Raw genomic sequence first — 18,008 nt, forward strand, 5'->3', positions numbered from 1 at the left:
TCTGAGTTCTTATTCTACATTTTTCCCCCAAATAATAGATTTTAAAATACACTGTGACAAATAATTGGATGTCATAGCTATAATGTTCTATCACTCAAAGCATCCTCTACGAAATCAACATCCAAAATAATGCAGATCATCTAGTTCAGTGAGCACCAACCTTTTTGACAGGCACGTCAGAAATTTGACAGGCACACCTCGCAGTGACACTCCAATCCCATTCTCTTACCCGATCTGCCATTCAGCCTTCTCCTTCTTGCTGTGTGCTCCCTGCCTGATCTGATGCTTTTCTTTCTGCTTCCTGCCCTATCTGCTGTTGTGCTGCCTATTCCTTCCCTAATCTGCTACATGATACACACACAGGCTGCCTGTGCCATCTGTGGTACCCATGCTGCAGTATGTCATGGGTTTAGATCAATCTGCCATCACTTAGACCAGTTTATGTGTAATGTCTGTACTTGGCCTGGATCACAATGTCTCCCTTTGGAATGGACAGTTTTAAAAATTTAGCCAGGTGCTTTTCTTAAAGAGTTTTTCTTAAATCATCATGAATAAACCTAGGCCCCTTTTTGCCAGAAGACAAATTAAAAACATATTTAAAATACTCTAAATCATCTTAATAGCGAAGATACAAATATCACATGAACTTCAAGCTAAAAAAGGTTATGGCAAATTTTTTTTTGCTTGCGTTAAAGGCACTCCAGACTGACCCCACCGGTCATGGATACTGAAAGCTAAAATAACTTTATTGGGGGCTGAAGCATTAAGTCTGGGCTGGTAATCCCCTAGGATACTGAGGAAAAAGGGGACATAATTTATCAATGTGCCTTGGGGCCAGCAAAAGGGGTTGACGTTGTCAGGCTGTGCCAAGAGAGGAAAGACCTCGGGCACCCTGCACAGAGCTCAGGCATAGACTGCCTAGCCAGTGGACCCCATAGAATAGGTCAATAGGAGGTAGTAGCTGTGCTACAATTGACTGGAGTGTCGTCACCCAAAGGTGGAACAGACCTAGGTGCCTCCATGTGGGGGACTTAAGACAAAGCTGGAAGTGGATTTTAATAGATTCATAAATAGTTAGGGGCTGGAAGGGACCTCACAGATCATTGGGTCCAGCTCCCCCCCTCACCCCGCTCTAGGCAGGAAGGCAACTGGGGTCAAGTGACCCCAGCGAGGTGACTGTCCAGTCTCCTCTTAAAAACCTCCAGGATAGGTGACTGCACCACCTCTGGAGGGAGTTAATTTTACCGTCTGGACACCCTGACTGTGAAGGAGTTTCTCCTGGTATTAAGCCTGAAGCGGCCTTTCAGGAGTTTGTATCCATTGGTCCTGGTCTTCCCCAGGGGTGCCCTAGTGAACAGTTGTTCACTGAGCTCCTGATGCACTCCTCTGATATAGCGGTAGGCCACTATCAAGTCCTCTCTCAACCTTCTCAACTGGTCGATACTACAAGCGGTAAAAAAGCATGGCTAATTAAGTGACCCATTAGCCGTGTTATCCTTTTACCAGATGATCGGCAGTTTGGTAATCCAGTCAGATCTGGCTGGTGCATGGATGGGATGTAAAGGGAGGAGAAGCCCTGAGGACCAGCGACTCGAGATACTCATGAAAGCAAAAATATAAATAGCCAAGGCTCCTCCCTGTCTCCTAAAAAGATCAAGAGGTAGCAGGTGAGTTGGAGGGTGTTTCCTATGAGCCTGAGTGAGAGGAAGTCAAGCTGTCTGTCCCTAAGAATTGGCGCTCAACAGACGTTAGTGCCTGGTCCTGGCACCCAAACTGAGTTGGGCACATCCGTGCACACCACACTTCATTGCATTACTGACTTTTGGCCAACTCTCAATTTAATTTTTACTTGTTTGGGGCTATATCTAACTTACTACTTTGTTTCATGTTAAGTGGAGGGAAGCTCACTAGACAGGCCGTTTTTGTACCCACAAATCACTAGGAAAGAACACTGTATCCTAACAGAGATCTAAGAATAAAACTCTCCTTTTACCACAACATATTGAACAAATCATGCACTTCACTCTCACCCGCATCTTTACTTGCAACAACTGACAATTCCTCCAAATCATGAGCACAGCTATGGGTACATGCCTCTCCCCACCTCCACATGACAACACCTCCATGAACCACATTAGAGAGAGATTTTAGAAAACTTCACCATCAAACATGTACCACACCTCCATTACATAGATGACATTTTAATCACCTGAATTGTACATCTCGAATTCTATAATTTGCTTTCACCACAGCTCAAACAACTCGTATCAAATTCTCTCTGGAATATTCCTACGCTAAAATCAACTTTCTAGACACCACAATCCATAGCTTGGATGGCACCCTACAAACTAGTATATGCAAAAAAAAAACCCCACAGACCACTACACATGCATCTGCAAAACTCGCAATCATCCCAAACACATTAAGCAAGCTGTAATCTATAGCCAAGCCTTGAGATACCACTGCATCTGTTCTGAGGAAAATACCTCTGACATCCACTTCACTAACATAAAAACTGCCTTTACCCAGCAAGGACACTGCAACTGAGAAAAAGGCCACATCTTTGAACAAGCCTCTTAAACACACCACAATAATCAATTACAATGCAAAAAGAAAACCTCTGCTGACCATAAACCCATGGTTGTCACATATCATCTCACACGGGTACTTATAAGAAAGCTCTTCCATTACAGCCTATACTCGAAGAGATTCAGACTTTGAGAGAAATATTCCCAACCCATCTGCTCCTTGTTTCCAAACAACCTCCAAACCTGCCCAACTCCTGGCTGATCTACAGACATCAAGTGGAATACAATCCTGCCTTAATAATAAATGCAAAAACTATCAACACATTTCCATTGCCACTACAATCAACATTTCCAACACCAGAACAATCAGAACCCCAGATCCTACACATCTATCCCAGAATGTGGTATAATCTCATCCAATACACCAAGTGCCTCATGGAAACTATGTGGGTGAAACTAAACAGCTCCAGAATTAACTTACACAGAAAAAAATGATAAAGGACAGAAACATCCAATCATCAGTAGGAAAATACTTTTCACAGAATAAACACACTCTTCCTGACTTCACAATCCTTGTACTCACAGGAAATCTAAAAAATACTTTCATGAGACAGCTTGGGAAAAAAAATTTGTAACAAAAATTTGGACACAAAAAGCCATGGACAATGACTTTATAACTCCTTAAAATGTATCTGCTGTCTCTGCAAACCTCTCAGATAATAATGATCCTATTGAATAATTCTGTTCTTCTACATAATTAGGTTATCTATTTAACAGCATGTTTTGTTTTGAAGCTACTTTTGTTCATTTCTCTTTGTTCCTATTCCCCTTCCATTCCTTTAAGTCAGGAATGACCTTTTGCCTCTGCAGGACAAATAAATTGTGTGGGGCCAGTCTGTGGCCCCGACTGGACCCCGTACCCTATGATTGGGTCCCTACACCTGGATCTGGACTCTTCTGCCCCTACCCAGCCCCAAGTGCCAGGATTGGACCACAAGTGCCAGGACTCTGCACCACCTCCACCCAGCCCCATATGCTGAAATTAGGGCCCCAGGACCCCATACTGCCTCTACCATGCTCCACACATTGGGATGGGGCTCTGGGGCAGTGAGATGCCTCCATCCAACTCTGCATCCAGGGATCAGGTTTTACACTGCCTCCACCCACCCTCATGTGCACGGATCAGAACCAGGTGCTCATGCCACCTTCACCAAGCTCCATGTGCCAGGCTTAGGCCCTGCTCAGCCCTGCACAACCTCTGCCTGGCCCCACATGCCAAGATCAGGCTTTGGGGCCCCATTGCTGCTTCTACCAAGCCTGATGTGTTAGGATCAGGTCCCAAACCACCCTGCACACCAGATCTGGCTGGATGAAAAGGTGCTGGAGACTGGATCTGGCCCATGGACCAGGGGTTGAACACCCCTGCTTTAAGTAACTGTCTTAATTTACATCTGGAGTTAAATAGAAGCCATTGTTTTATCTGTTATATAGCTGCACCTGCTTCTTTCCCAGACCTGAGGAAGGGCACGTCTATTATCTCTCCCAGCTTTACAGTTGATCCAATAAAAGATATCTCCAAAAACCCCTTGCTTCTCCCATACTTAATTGTGGGCAGATTTTTTTAAAAACATATATGACTAGAGTGGCATTTTCTTGAGGAATAGGTGAGAAACCTAAACTCTAACTACTCTACTGCAGTTAATCCTACAGGACAAGGCAAAGGTAAATTGGTAGACGTATATGGGAAATAATACTGCAGTTTACAGCCTAACAGGACAGGTATTCAGGGTTAAAACTTTAGCAGCTTTCACAGAAAAAAATACCAAAAAGCTCACAATATAGATGTAGTCTCTTCTGTTTCTGATACATTGGGTTCATATATTTAAAGACCAGGAGTGATCATTTACGATATACCCTAACATGACCCAGACCACAGCATTTACCAAGCAAACAAGGATCAAGCCCCTAACTTCTGTATAAATCACATTATTTTTTGTTTACTCTGAAAATAAAACCAAAAATATTCCTCCCCCAAAACAGACTTTTGTCTGTCAAGACTCAAAAAAGAGAAAAACAATACTTGCAAGAAAACTAAAATAAAATAAAAACTTAGGGTAAAATTCCCCCCCCCCCCCCCCAAATAGATGCCAAATAAATATAAGTGCCTAAAAATATTAGTGCAACTTAGCTGAATTGTAAGCACCTAAGTCCAACTGAGCACTGCACAAAAATCCAGCATAACTGCTTAGGCACCTGAGAGTCTAGAGGTGGCTGAGTTTTGTAAAGTTACTTAGATGTCTACTGTTCTGCTACTTGCACATGCTCAGTGCAACAGCCTTCTTGGCTGGATGGAATAACTCAGCACCTAGCTCCTGGCTAAGGTTGCATGGGATTCACAAACTAGATTTCTTCACAACTATGTCCCTAAGGGGTCTAATCAAGTAGGAATGTTCAGAATGTGCCTAACATGTCAACATTAAATAAAGCACAAAGCAAAGAATCAATTGCCATTTACTGTCAAAAACATGGCTTATGAGGTAGTGGTGCATACCTTTTATATACTAAATTCTACATTTATTTTGGATTGAACAAAAATTTGTGGAAGAATAGTGGAAGATGTGAAGCCAAAAAAAAAAATCACAGCAGGTAAAGCTCTATGCAAAAATGTTTATTAACCAGAAAGACAATAGATCTCATTTTGGAGGTTCTTTTAAATATGGAAAACATATATAAAGAAATCCTACATTAAATCATTTAACTTTCAAACTAAAATAATCTTAATCTAAATGAAATTAGCAGACATAATCAATACCATATATAATACCATAATCAATACCATACAAAAAACTTGTTAAAATATCTCACCCAAGATATGCATTCACACTGTGAATATCCTCAGGAAATGGCTTCCCACTCTCCATATCCACGATACCAGCTCCTTTTAGGTTATCTTTCTGTTAAAAAAAAAAATCTATTAATATTTTATGGCATTTAATATAAATCCTTCATAAACATCAAACAACAACAAAATGCCCGTCTTATAGTTACTCCAGGCAATGCATTGCTGTTAAATACAAGCAAAATGTAAACTGGGTTAACACATACTATCCAATGAAAGATTCAAACGGTTTCCTCAGAGCTTTTGTGCAGACAGAGAAAAGAGATTTTGTATATATCTATACAGTGCAAAACCTCCCTGCACAGAGATATTCGAGGTAGCTTGGTATTTACTACTAGAACCAGAACCAGAAGCCATATTAGGACAGCACTGAGCCTGGACTAATTAACTCTGCGCACTATCTTGTGCTAAGTAAGCTCCAGTACACAAACTAGCACATTCACAGCTAGCTTGAAGCATCTTCAAATGACACTGCTTTGTGCCATGTAGATGTACCCTTCAACATCAGTGTCATATTTAATTCATCTGTGATAAACCCAAATAATTTATCAACTGATTACGTTAGAATTTCTTCAAATGTCCTTAAAACCTTTAAAACTGAACAAAATGAAATCATTTTTAAAGAAGTACCTCTGCTCGATTGTGGTGCCTGTGAAGCCAGAAAACCAAAGGCTAACAGAGAAGCTAGAAGGGAAGCTCAGGTGCTACCTCCCTTGTCTCAATATCGGTTCAGTTTGGAGTCGACAGCTGACAGTTCATGAACTGTGGGAGAACTTCTCTTGGGTCACAATCACAAGGTTTCAACAATAAAAATATTCCTACATAATTGTGTTTTACTTATTTGAATCATGAACTAACAACAATTTAGGTAAGCTAAAATGCTGACCGCAGATTAGAAATATCCAAACTGTAATCATGACAGTCACCTCAGCAACATACCACGGGTGACATACCAATGCAACTGAGGTCCATTGCAAAACTCAGACTTGAGCAGGGTCTGGATTTAACCACAGGGGTCAATGAGCCCCTGTAAAACGTCAGAATTTCTTGTGGACACATTCTTATGATCATATTTATAATTAAAAGGGGAGAGGGAAAAGTGTAATCTGCAGACCATACTCGCTAGACCACAGATTGGGAACCACTGACTGAAAGCTATATCCTGCTTTCTCCGTGGCAGCAAGATACTCTCTGATATACAAATGGATATGGCTCTGCCGTACAGTGCTTGTGGAAATGATGCATCTGATGTTGCATCTGTTTCATTCTGCTGAATCCAGTACCACAAGATCTGAGGCAGGCCAAGTTACATGCCATCAAAGGATTCAAAACAACAGCAGTAGTATGACACACTGCCAGAGGCAAGGGGGAGGATTCCCTAGAAAGTCTCCATGTCACACACAACTATCCACAGGCCAACTTTGAGTTGGAGTATATGCAGGATGAATTCTTGACCCATAAAAATAGAGAATAGAACATCTCTGTATTTCAGTAGGGCTTGGTTTTACCATTGGACTTAATTATTAAACTTTTCTTTTAAAACATTTGATCTACAAAAAGCATTCCTTCTTAATGCCTAACATTCATCATTATGTATTTGTATTTTATCATTTACAAATAACTAGGAAAAATAGGATGTGTTTCTGAATTTTAAATAGGACATTTGAATTTCTGTTGTATATAATTTCTAAACATTTTCCTCTTGTCTCACAAAAAATGCTATTTTTTAAGATGATCAAATGGGAACTAGTATGCTTAGTAAAATTGGGTTGAACTACAGACAGAAGTTAAGGTAGAATTCCTGCTCAAAGGGTTTTTAAACCCGAAAGCTTGCTTAATAAATATTCTCCAACTATTTGGGTTGGTCTAATAAAAGATATCAAATTCACCCAAGGAACCTTGTCTGTCCATGCTCAAAGGTGTGTACTTCTAGGCGCATTCATGTTACTATTTGTCTGTATTAAAATGAGTTGGTTTTGTTAAAGAACTGAAACGCTAATCATGACTGAGTTCTTACAATGCCGTCAGAGTAACAAATAGAAAACATGATCATTGTAAGCAATTATGGAAGCAGTTATGTCTAGTTCCTTTGAGTACAATCCGATTCACATAATGCACATGTAACTTTTGTGCATGACAAATACAAAATAGATTAAGGTTAGAAATGATTTTCCAATATAATAAAAGATTAGGTAAAAACAAGTAATAATTATCAAATACCTTCCAATAATATGAGTAAGGAGTTAGATAAAGCAAGGTGCTAAATGATACCACCTATAATAAATGTCACCTTTGTGCTGCATAAAAAGCCAGTCAAACTCACCACACACATAGTGAGCCATAAAACATATCAGTAAAATACCTCGCCCATTAGATCATCTCCAGCAACAACAGCTATTTTCAAATCAACATCGGCTTTCTTTGCCACATCTTGAAGAGCAGCAGCACATGCAAGTGGATTCACTCCACCAGCATTGCTAACCACACGAACACCTAAGCAAGACAAAGAGTTTAGAGTTATAACCATCATTTCCATAAAAACCCTGCAAACCATCCTGAAACATAGGCTTCATCTTTGCATGCTCTCAGGCAACTGATCAATTTGAGTCATAAGAGTGTATTAAAAATACCAATTTCATTTAGCCTGTGATTAAATGGGTTATACTGAGCCAAAATGGAGCGCATCTACACATGTAATTACGGTGCATGAATAAACTACAAAGCTTATTGCTCTGGAGTTAATTGCTCCTGAGCATGCTGTTTGAATGTGCACCTGGGAGCAATTAACTCAGGAGCAACAAGCTCTGCAGTTTATTCATGCACAGCACAGCAGGTGGAGCCAGGGTGGAGTGGCTCGGGCTGGCAGGGGGGACTAGGGTTCAGCTTGCCAGCCCCGGGTTGCCCCCTGTCCTCCCCCCCCCACCCCCGCTGGCAAAATGTGCTGCAGATGGGCTGTCTGGGACATGAGGGAGCTTCAGTGTGGGTCTAGCCAGCAGGCAGCCCCCACACTGAAGCACCTTCATGCCCCAGCCAGCCCCTCCAGCATCTACATTTGCCTTGCTGTGGAGTTAGACATGTGCGCTGCTGTGGATAGTATTTACAAGTACTATCCTGGTACAGAGTAAATTAGTTTACTCTAGCCTAACAGGGGCACACGTATAGACACCACAACATTTACTGCGCAGGTAATTAACCAACTACACAGTAAACATCTCATGTAGAAACATTCACAGAGTAGTTTATATCTCAAGCACTTCCATAGCAATCACAACAAGTTCTTCAGAATGTAAGGTCTGGGGGGGAAGGGGGAGGAGGGGCATTCGTATTCTTATTCTTCCCGGCTTAATATTTCTAAAGTAAAGCTTCCAAAAGTGATGAACTATCCTGTTGTCCTACTATTTCTACTCCTAAAGAATTAAAGAATTCTCACAGGTGTAAATTCAAAGCCTATTAGTAATTAAAGTCTATATTTCACCAAGATCATTTTAGCAGAAACAATCAGTTACTCTAGCATAGTTTGTAATTGTATGATGAGCTAAAGGAAAAATATAGCGCTATATTTTTTTATTCTCATATTTCATCTTTAGTGTGTCATTCAGAGAAGCTGTTCGGCAAAATACTAGTAGTACATTAAGCAGTCTAGCACTATTAATCTAAACAAAGAGAACTGATTTGGAATTTTTCAATGAAACATTTTTTGACAATTAGTTGAAACTAGAACTGTTAATAGGAAAACGGTCATTTAAAAAATTTCATAAGAAAATATCTTTGGCAGAAAATTCTGCAATTGTTAAAAACAAAATATATCAACATATTCAATATTTAAAAGTTCCATTTGGCAGCTGGAATGTCTTTACAAATGTAGCTGATCATAAAAAAGTTTTAAAAAATCAAAATCAAAACAAAACATTATAATGAATCAATTACCATTTTAATTTTCAGGCTGTATGTTCATGAACTTTATAATGATATTTTTATTCTGAAAAGGGATGACACAAAAATTTGGAAATCACAAAAATTGTCATGACATAGCAAAACTATTTCTGACTCAGCTTTATAAATAGTTAACAGTGAAGCTACACAAAAATGCATCTAAGGAGAAAAAGAAATTGCAAATTAAGTATTTCAATATGTGTGTGTGTGTGTAAAGGCATACCTTTCTTATGAATGTCCTTTATATAGGGAGCCATTGCAGTCAAAATAAAATCAGGCGTGTAACCCAAATCCTGGAAATAATAAAATGTTACACAATTTATTTTCAAGAATATTATTTTGGCTAAATCCGCCCTTCTCTTTTATTGGCTCTTACATTTGAGAAAGAATGAAAAACAGCACATTTTATAGAAATGATGTCATTGTATAATTAAAAATGAATGATGGATTTAATTTAAATGAAACCTGAAAAAAATTGTTTTTTTTTCAGAAATACAAAAATCCCTAAATCAATAATACATAGGTTGAAATAAATATCAGACAAGTAGTCATGAGTAAAACTTCATAGGAATCTAATAAAGTTATTTAAATATAACTATTTTAATTAGTCTTTTGAATCATTCAGAAAACAAATTATGCAATCACTTCTCAATACATGTTTACAGTATAGGATAGAAATTTCAAAACCAGAGGTTTTACTGAAGCCAGATGATGCGAGATTAGAATTTTCATTCCATGAAAATTGTGTGTCCATCTCTGCTAATGTGAATCATGACAGCTCCAATGAAGTTCTGCATGAAATTGGTTTTATTATTTATAACACTAAACTTGAATCAATCTGCAATGGGTTTTGGAGGTAGGGATGAGGAGTTTGTTTTTGACAGGGCTACTCACGTGACTAAAATTATGCATGTACATTAACCTCATCAGGATTAGAATTTAATGATCCCATGCTGTTTCCACTTAGGGTAATGAAAAAACACCTGTTAATAGAAATAGGCTTGACCCTGTGAGGGAATGACCAAGTACTGGAATAATGAAAACACGTAAGATTTAGCAAAATCCTCCCCATATGTTGTTATATGAATGATGAAAGATTACTTCCTCCTCCAATGAAATGAAGCTATTTCTGGAAAGACGAATAACAAATAAATGAATTTCAAATTGGTTATAATATATATAATGGGCAACTGGTGCCTCCTGAGTCTGGGGAGTGCCAGCAGCCAATCACCGACTGGGGAGTGGGGAGGGAGAGGCCAGCAGCCGATTGCTGACCCCAGAAGTGCCGGCAGCAAAACCAGAAGTGCTGCCAGAGCTTTTCTAGGTGCCCCCACTCCCTGGCTGGCGAGAGCCAATCTCAGGGGGGCACATGCCACCCCGCCCCGCCCCCCCCCATTCTCCCCTACACATTGCCTATGTATCATGTTTTATTAAAGGTTTCAAACTACTGGTGCTGTTACTGCCTTTATACGACAGTGTATTTTTGAAATGACAGCAATTTATGGAATAATAATAAACTAAATAGAAACCACAGTGAAACTTGAGATAAATTCCCCTTCTCTTGTGTAGCTTACAGCAGTTTTCTAACAAAGTGCAACTGCTGCTATTTCTTAGTATAAAAATGGGATTTCAGGGTGTTGTTTGTGGAATCCTGTCTGTGGGGTATTTGTTTATTATAAGCTGCTCTGAGCCTTTTGGATATGGTGGGATATAAATCTAACAAATAAATAAATATGCAATAATTCTAAACAGGTCTGACAGATGCATCGAAAAATGCAAGTCATAAAGACTGAACTTCTGCAATGTGAAATACTTCCTATTTTCCATGGATACTAAATACCCAACCCTACAACTTGTTACTCACATATGCGGTCTCCTATAAATGTATGCTGAAGTCTATATTGTAATGCTTGGTTGACAAAACTTTACAGTTATATGTCCCGAATCTCTGAATTACTGGAAAGATTGTTTGTGTCTTTAAAACATGAATCACGTTGCTACGAGACTTTAACTTAATGATATTTTAATGCCTGAAACATGGAGAAATATAAAACTAAGCAAAATAAAGCATGCTATAAATTGGACAATTCTTCTAATTCCTTTCTCTCATTACATTTCATTATTTAAAGTCTTACTTACTGGAGATTTGGCTTTTGCAGCAGTTAACAGTGACATGGTAATTTCAGAAAGATAATCAAACACCAGAAAATCAAGCTTTCCTCCATAGAGAAGCTGAGGAACTAATAGAAAAAAAAAATTAAATCACCATTATCTGTTAAGTCAACTTCTACTGTAAAAGTCATTGCATAAAAGAAAAAACTCAAATCAGGAAGTGATACTTCAAAACCTAAAACAGCAATATAACCATGACAACTGTGGAGCCAAATCTTGTGAACACGACTGAGTAATCTTCAGCCCAAGAAAGCATGTATGTATAAAGGTCCGAATTAACACATAGGCAAACTAGGAACATGCCTAGGGCTCCAAGTGAACAACAGGCCCAGTTGGGCTTACTTTAATATATTAAGTGAAAAAAGTAATATAAATATGTAGTATTAAGTAGGGCCCCCACAAGTGTATTTGCTTAAGGGCCACTAAAGGATTAATCCAACCCTATGTGTATGTGAATTAGTCCCTAAAATGCAAATCTACCCTGCCTTTTAATTTCCTCCTGTAAACAGCCCCACTGAGATCAGTAGCACTATTGTGAAAGTCAAGCCCCAACGTACATGTGTGTTTGTAGAACTGGGCCCTAGATACTCTGCTATTATTGGGTAATGCATAGTACAACGCTACTGCCACTGCTTAGCTGTTGAATAGAACAGTTGGAGATCTTTCTCCTGACACTTCTACTCTACTCTAAACCAATGGTGGATACCAGGGAGAGTAATGAATAGAGCAGTGGTTCTCAACCAGTGTGTCTTGAGATCCTTTCAAGGGTGTCAGGGGGTGCCACACAATGTTAGCACTCTTAGGTGTGCAAATGAGATCCGTAAGATAACCCCAGAGACTGCAAATAGAAATCCCTAGGTGCAGCCATTCTGAGTTCTTTCTGAAAGAAAAACTGCTCTATTATTTTTCTGTAGCCAAAAAGTAGTGAAAACTAAGAGCTAGCATTTTCAGAGGGGTGCCTGAAGTCTACATCAGTTGCCTTCTATCTAAAAATGCTGAGACCCTTAGAGGATAGATCACTCTAGATCTATCTGGCTCTCCCTCTAGCATCCACTTCTGTCATGGGTGGAAATGGACCTATTTGATGTGCATTGGGAGCATGGGCCATTGCCCACCAAATAAAACTAAAAGTCCCCCTTAATCCAGGAGGCCACTACATGCACATCAAGTGATTATAGGGAACAAGTAAAGAAGAAAACAGGGACAGGAGTGAAGGTCAAAGGTTCAAAACAAGTGCACCAAGGGAGGACACCAAGCAAAGTATACCAGACAATGCACTCTGGCCCTCAAATGAGTCCAGGGAGCCAGTGGACACTGCTCAGTAAAACTCTGCCCAGAGATGTGAATGGACAAGGGACAGAAAAATAGCCCCAAAGCCCCTGGGGATCCCCCAGGCCAGAGGCTTCTTCCTAGTCACACAGATTGCAAGCTTGGCTAGGGCCAGACCTATTTGTTGTCCCTGGACCCTGGGCCAATGCCAACTAGGGAACACTATATGCCTCCCTTATAGAGTAGCCATCATAGAGGACATTCATGTTTTCTGCACCTCTGTCCTCTTAAAGAGAAAAATAGATGACATAAAGGCATCCGTTTTTGTATGGACAGAGAACAACCAGACTGACCTCTATGATGACCACCCTACTCTCTTAGGAAGGGAGGCCACTAGATAGGCAACAACAGAATGCTTGGGACAACAAAAGACAAAACAGGGACGGGAGTGAGGGTGAGATATTTAAAATTAGTGTGCCAAGGGGTGACAAGGAGCAGAGCATACCGGACAGCACCCCCTGGTCCCCAAGTGAGGCCAGAGAGCCACTTGACACTGCCCAGCAATTATCTGCCCAGAGACAGGATCTCACAATTTAAAGTAAAGCGGCCCCACAGCCAGCTTGGCCAGGGCTAGAAGGAGCTTGACCAGCATATCCTGGAATGTGGTGGGGCCGCAGATGGGGAGTGCATAAAGAAAAAGGTGAGGGGAGAAGTGCAGCTAGACCCTCAGCAGCAGTTTCTGGAAGAGGCAGTGAAGGGGCTGCAGCCTGGTGCACTCCAGGCAGGCGTGCGCCAGGGTGTTCCTCTGCTGGCAGAAGGGACAGGTGTTGGGGCATCTGTGAAGCACGCCAGATACATGCCTGTGCCATGGCTCTGTGGAAAAGCCACCAGCTGAGGTCCCTGGCAGCTAGCTGGACCAGGGTGGTGTAAAGGCTTGTCCACAGGAGACCCTGGTCCTCGCCAAGGGTGTCCCACCGTGAAGCTGGGCTACTGGGCCAGATGGACTAGTGCAGTATTGCCAACTCTCTTGATTTTTGGCATTGTTCTTAAAGTCTACATTTCAGGGATGTGAAATTAGCTCTCTTTTATATATATATACACATCTTTCACATTCCTGAAGTGCAGACTTTAAGAACAACGCCAAAAATCATGAGAGTTGGGAACACTGCTATTGATCTGACCCAGTGACACTCAGGTTGATTTCTGGCAGTGGAAAATGGACACCAAACACAACCACTTGGTAGACGATGAATCCAAGGGCTTCTGTTAGAAGGGCTGGACTGCCAGGGGAAGTTATCGATCTGGACAGGCTAGTGGGTTCCCAGCCTCCAGGTATCACTTGAGAAAGGGCAGTGCTTGGCTGTCGTTCCTTTGCACTGCGGAGTAACACCAGAGCCAGGGGCCACCGGGGCCAGAGTGCCAGTAATAGCGAGGACTCCCGCGCAGCCCCCAGACTGTGCAGCACGTGTGCAGCTCCACCGCAGTGTTGCCAGGTGTACAATAATCATATTGGTACGATAACTGCAACGCTTGTGCAATGTCTGACAGTAAAAGTGTTCAATAACAGTAAAAGTGTTCAAAACCTATGACTCTTTTTAAGACAGTTAATTGATGCAGCGTATGCAAAACCCAAGTCACTCTCAGAGCGTTTTAACCAACTTTTGGATTTTGTTTGGTTTTTTTATTAATATAGTTTGTGTTCCAGGTCAAATCAGCCAAATCAGTTCCAAATCATATTGACTGAATGGAACTCAATCGTTCCAAAAACCACATCGATCAAGCACACGGAACTCAATCATTCCAAGCACCATGTATGGCACTACAACCCACAAACATCCTCCAGCCCGGGCTCTCACCCTGGCACTTCAGATACAGGCAACCCCCAGCTAGTGCTCTTCATTGGTTCCTGAAAAAACAAGCGTTAAGCGAAACCAAAAGTATCTGATGACCCAAGATTGTCACTGCAAGTGTTTTTAAGGACCCACGATGGCGACTGCGAGTGTTATATAGCAAAATGTGTTGAGTGCTAAGTAGGATCAGGTATCAATTTAAAATTAACGTTGTAACAAAATAGTGTTAAGCGAAACATTAAGTGGGGGTTGCCTGTACTCCCAACATGGGCGGCTGGTGCCTCCTGTGTCTGGAGGGGTGCCAGATTGCTGATTGGCGGGGGGGGGGGGGCATAGCAGCTGATCATTGACTGGAAGGGGTGTCCCCAGCAGACAAATCGCAGAGCCAGTGGCAAAACTGGAACTGGATTTCCAGCGGCACTTCCAGTTTTACGGCTGGAGCTTCCGGGGTTGTCACGGCTGATCTCAGGGGGTGCACATGCACCCGCGTGCACCCCCCACGCATCCCCAATGACTCCCAAATCCATTGGCAAGCATCCTCCGTGCAGTCCAGAGATCTTGGACGCCCCCGCTAGATCTTAGCCCGCAAAGGGCTGAGAAGCAATAACCCAACTTTTGGGTTTGCTACCAGCCCTTATTTATGACTGCTTGCCCCGAAATAGATGCTTCAACATGGATGACCCCGTTGTCACTCCCTGCCCAGTTAAGAGCGAGGAGCAACCGAAAGTAAATCAGAGGACGGCTTCTTTACCTACTTATCTGCACACTTTTTCAGTGCACCAGAGTTGGGCTGGGGTTTTTTTCAGCAAATAGGTCATTTGGACCTGCCAACAGGATCGTTTCTATATTTAAGACCTGGCAGCGCCGCTCCGCAGCGGCCCAAGCGCCTCGGGGGGCGCCCCAGGGGCACCAGCACCGCGCCCCGGCCCCGCGCGAGCCCGGCAGGGGCGGCCCCGGCCCCGGCCCCGGCCCCACCTGAGGCCGCCGTGTCTCCCCAGAAGCCCGAGGCGCAGCCCATCCTCACGGCGGCGGGCGGCGGCGGCGGGCAGGCCCCGGCGGTCTGCGCGCTCCAGGCGCGGCGGCCCGGGGCCCGCAGCCCGCGGAGCCCCAGCAGCGCGGCGCGGCTCATGGTGTCTCTAACGCTGGCGGGGCTGGGGCCGGGCCGGGCCGGGCTCCGGGGGCGGAGAGCGCGGCGGGCGGGCGGTGACTCAGCCGCGGGCCGGATCCGCCTCCCCAGAGCGGGCTGCTCGGCCCCGGCTCCCTGCTGCCGGCCCGCGCCCTCAGCTGCCTCTGGAGCAGGCTCCGCCGCGCAGCCCGTAGGGCGCCCCGGAGCTCCGTAGGCGCCGTGGCGGGGAAGAGGGACGGCCTCATTGCCACTCCCCTGCTGCCACATGTCCAGACCCGAGGGGAGCCAGGTAGCGTGGTCGTGCGCGCCACATCGGGCACCCCGGGGTGCGGCCTAGGCCGAGGCGGTGCAGTGCCCACCGTGGGCACGCAGGCCCGGGCTGAGGCAGTGAGATCTGATCCTGCCAGAGCCTAGGGTGGCCCTCAGGGGGGACAGTCCGGTGTTCTGCTGCTCTGTCCTCTGTTGAGACAAAACCCCACGCCTTTATGTCCTCGATTTTTCTCTTGAAAAGAGAAAATAGAAGACATAAAGGTGTCTGGTTTCGTATCAATAGAGGACAACCGGACTGTCCTCTGTGACAGCCACCCTATGTCAGGCTGAGGCAGTACGGGGCCCAACCTAGGGGTACAGGCCTGGGCTGGACTTGCGGGCCCAACCTAAGGGCACCTGGCCTAACCTAGACTGAAGAGGCATGGGCCTGGGCTTCACTCGTGGAGCCCCATCTAGGGGCACAGGGCCTGAGCTGGACTCGTGGAGCCAAATTTAGGGGCACGGGGCCTGGACTGGGCTTGCTGAGCCAAGGCAGCACAGGGCCCAACTGGGCCGTGCAGGAACCAACCTGAGTACTGGGATTCACTGGCTGAGATTCAGCCCATGGACCAGCCCCGCTCGACTCATCCAGCTGGCAGGGCCACGTGTTTGAGCACCACTGCACTAAAGCATTCCCCAAGTATACTGGTCATGGGGAGGGAATAAAGGAATGGGTTTGGTTGGGAATCTTTTTTCCAAAAAGACTGATTTCTTGAAACCAACATTTTTTGTGGGACTGTACGTGCCAGATTTCACAGGAAAGGTTTCTCAGCTGTAGGCTAGAACTGGTCTAAATGAGAGGATTTTTCTCTCATCTCTGCCACCTGTCTGGGCTCAACCCCTGGCCTGAAATAGACAACACAGGGATTTGAATATAGGACTTCTAATGGGCCCAACCCTCAGGCTAGTGACCACTTCAAGAAGGGTTTTCCTTAACATTACCATTAAGTACAAATAATTAAATGTTTATTAAAGCAGGGAGTGAGCCACATGCTAGTTCACTCTCGTGCAAGGGTGTTTTATAGAAGACCTTGTCTTGGATTTGTTCCAGGACAACTTAGAAATCTTGGAAGATTTTTGAGCACTCAGCTCTGTGAGGGCTGCATTAGCCAAACAGTTTACGGCCCTTGGATAACTAGCCAGTTTCACGTTTCTTCAGTTAGTTTCACTTCCCAGTTTCCATGCACAAACACAGTAATATACTTAAATTTTTAATAATGCAAGTGAATGGAAAAATATTACTGTAAAAAATCTGTTTTTTCTGCTATCCGACGTAATATTTGTACCCTTCAGAAATAAAAGTTTGAGTTAGCTCCCTCCCTGTAGTGATGATGTTCCCCATTTGCAGATGGTAGAGTGAGGGAGGGTTTGTCTGTATAGAGAACTTGAGCAATGGGTGTTAATTGAAAACAGGATAGATATTCTTGATTAATTCCCTGTGTAAACAAAACCCCAAATAATTTGTCTAAAGTCATGAGAAGCTGTGTTAAGACAATAATTGACTCCAAAGCACTGTCACACTAGTCCAATGCAGAAACCACAGGTCCCTATACGCCAGCAGCAAAGCTGCTCTGATGTGCTGTAATTACAGCGCATCAATGCAGACTTCATTAAGCGAGTCTGCTGAAGTGTGGTAATGACTGCACTCCAACAGACTCCAGCATCTCGTGTATCAGCATCCCCACACTTAAAAATGCTGGCAGAAGTGCTTTAGCTAAAGCTTGCTCAGAGCATTTTAATGAGAGCAGCTTTCAGAGCCACTCTAATTAAAGTGCCTCCCTTCCCACTTCCTGAGCACATGTATAAACAAGGCCAACTTTAAAATCAACTTTTTTTCCTAAACTGCTTTACATTTTTTCTTATTGTGAGCCACCCTGAGCTTTTGTTAAGGGACTGCAAATAGATGGGATAAATAAATTTAT

General features: G+C 43.2%; 2 protein-coding genes across 2 annotated transcripts in view; one reads left to right on the top strand and one right to left on the bottom strand.

Moving 5' to 3' along the window:
- Nucleotides 1–15,884, bottom strand: part of LOC102557924 (uncharacterized) — a 115,235-nt gene extending 99,351 nt beyond the window's left edge. Inside the window, exons 1-5 of the mRNA XM_059721946.1 lie at nucleotides 15,627–15,884; nucleotides 11,500–11,600; nucleotides 9,584–9,653; nucleotides 7,790–7,920; nucleotides 5,394–5,482 (exon numbers count right to left, since the gene is read on the bottom strand). Of these exons, the coding sequence (XP_059577929.1) occupies nucleotides 5,394–5,482; nucleotides 7,790–7,920; nucleotides 9,584–9,653; nucleotides 11,500–11,600; nucleotides 15,627–15,780 (545 nt within the window). The 5' untranslated portion in view covers nucleotides 15,781–15,884. The remainder of the gene's footprint in view (nucleotides 1–5,393; nucleotides 5,483–7,789; nucleotides 7,921–9,583; nucleotides 9,654–11,499; nucleotides 11,601–15,626) is intronic.
- Nucleotides 15,885–15,959: 75 nt separating this feature from the next.
- Nucleotides 15,960–18,008, top strand: part of FGG (fibrinogen gamma chain) — a 28,567-nt gene continuing 26,518 nt past the window's right edge. The window contains exon 1 of the mRNA XM_019481470.2: nucleotides 15,960–16,066. Within this exon, the coding sequence (XP_019337015.1) occupies nucleotides 16,043–16,066 (24 nt within the window). The 5' untranslated portion in view covers nucleotides 15,960–16,042. The remainder of the gene's footprint in view (nucleotides 16,067–18,008) is intronic.

This window comes from Alligator mississippiensis, chromosome 2, assembly GCF_030867095.1.
Source record: "Alligator mississippiensis isolate rAllMis1 chromosome 2, rAllMis1, whole genome shotgun sequence".
NCBI classification, from domain to species: Eukaryota; Metazoa; Chordata; order Crocodylia; family Alligatoridae; genus Alligator; species Alligator mississippiensis.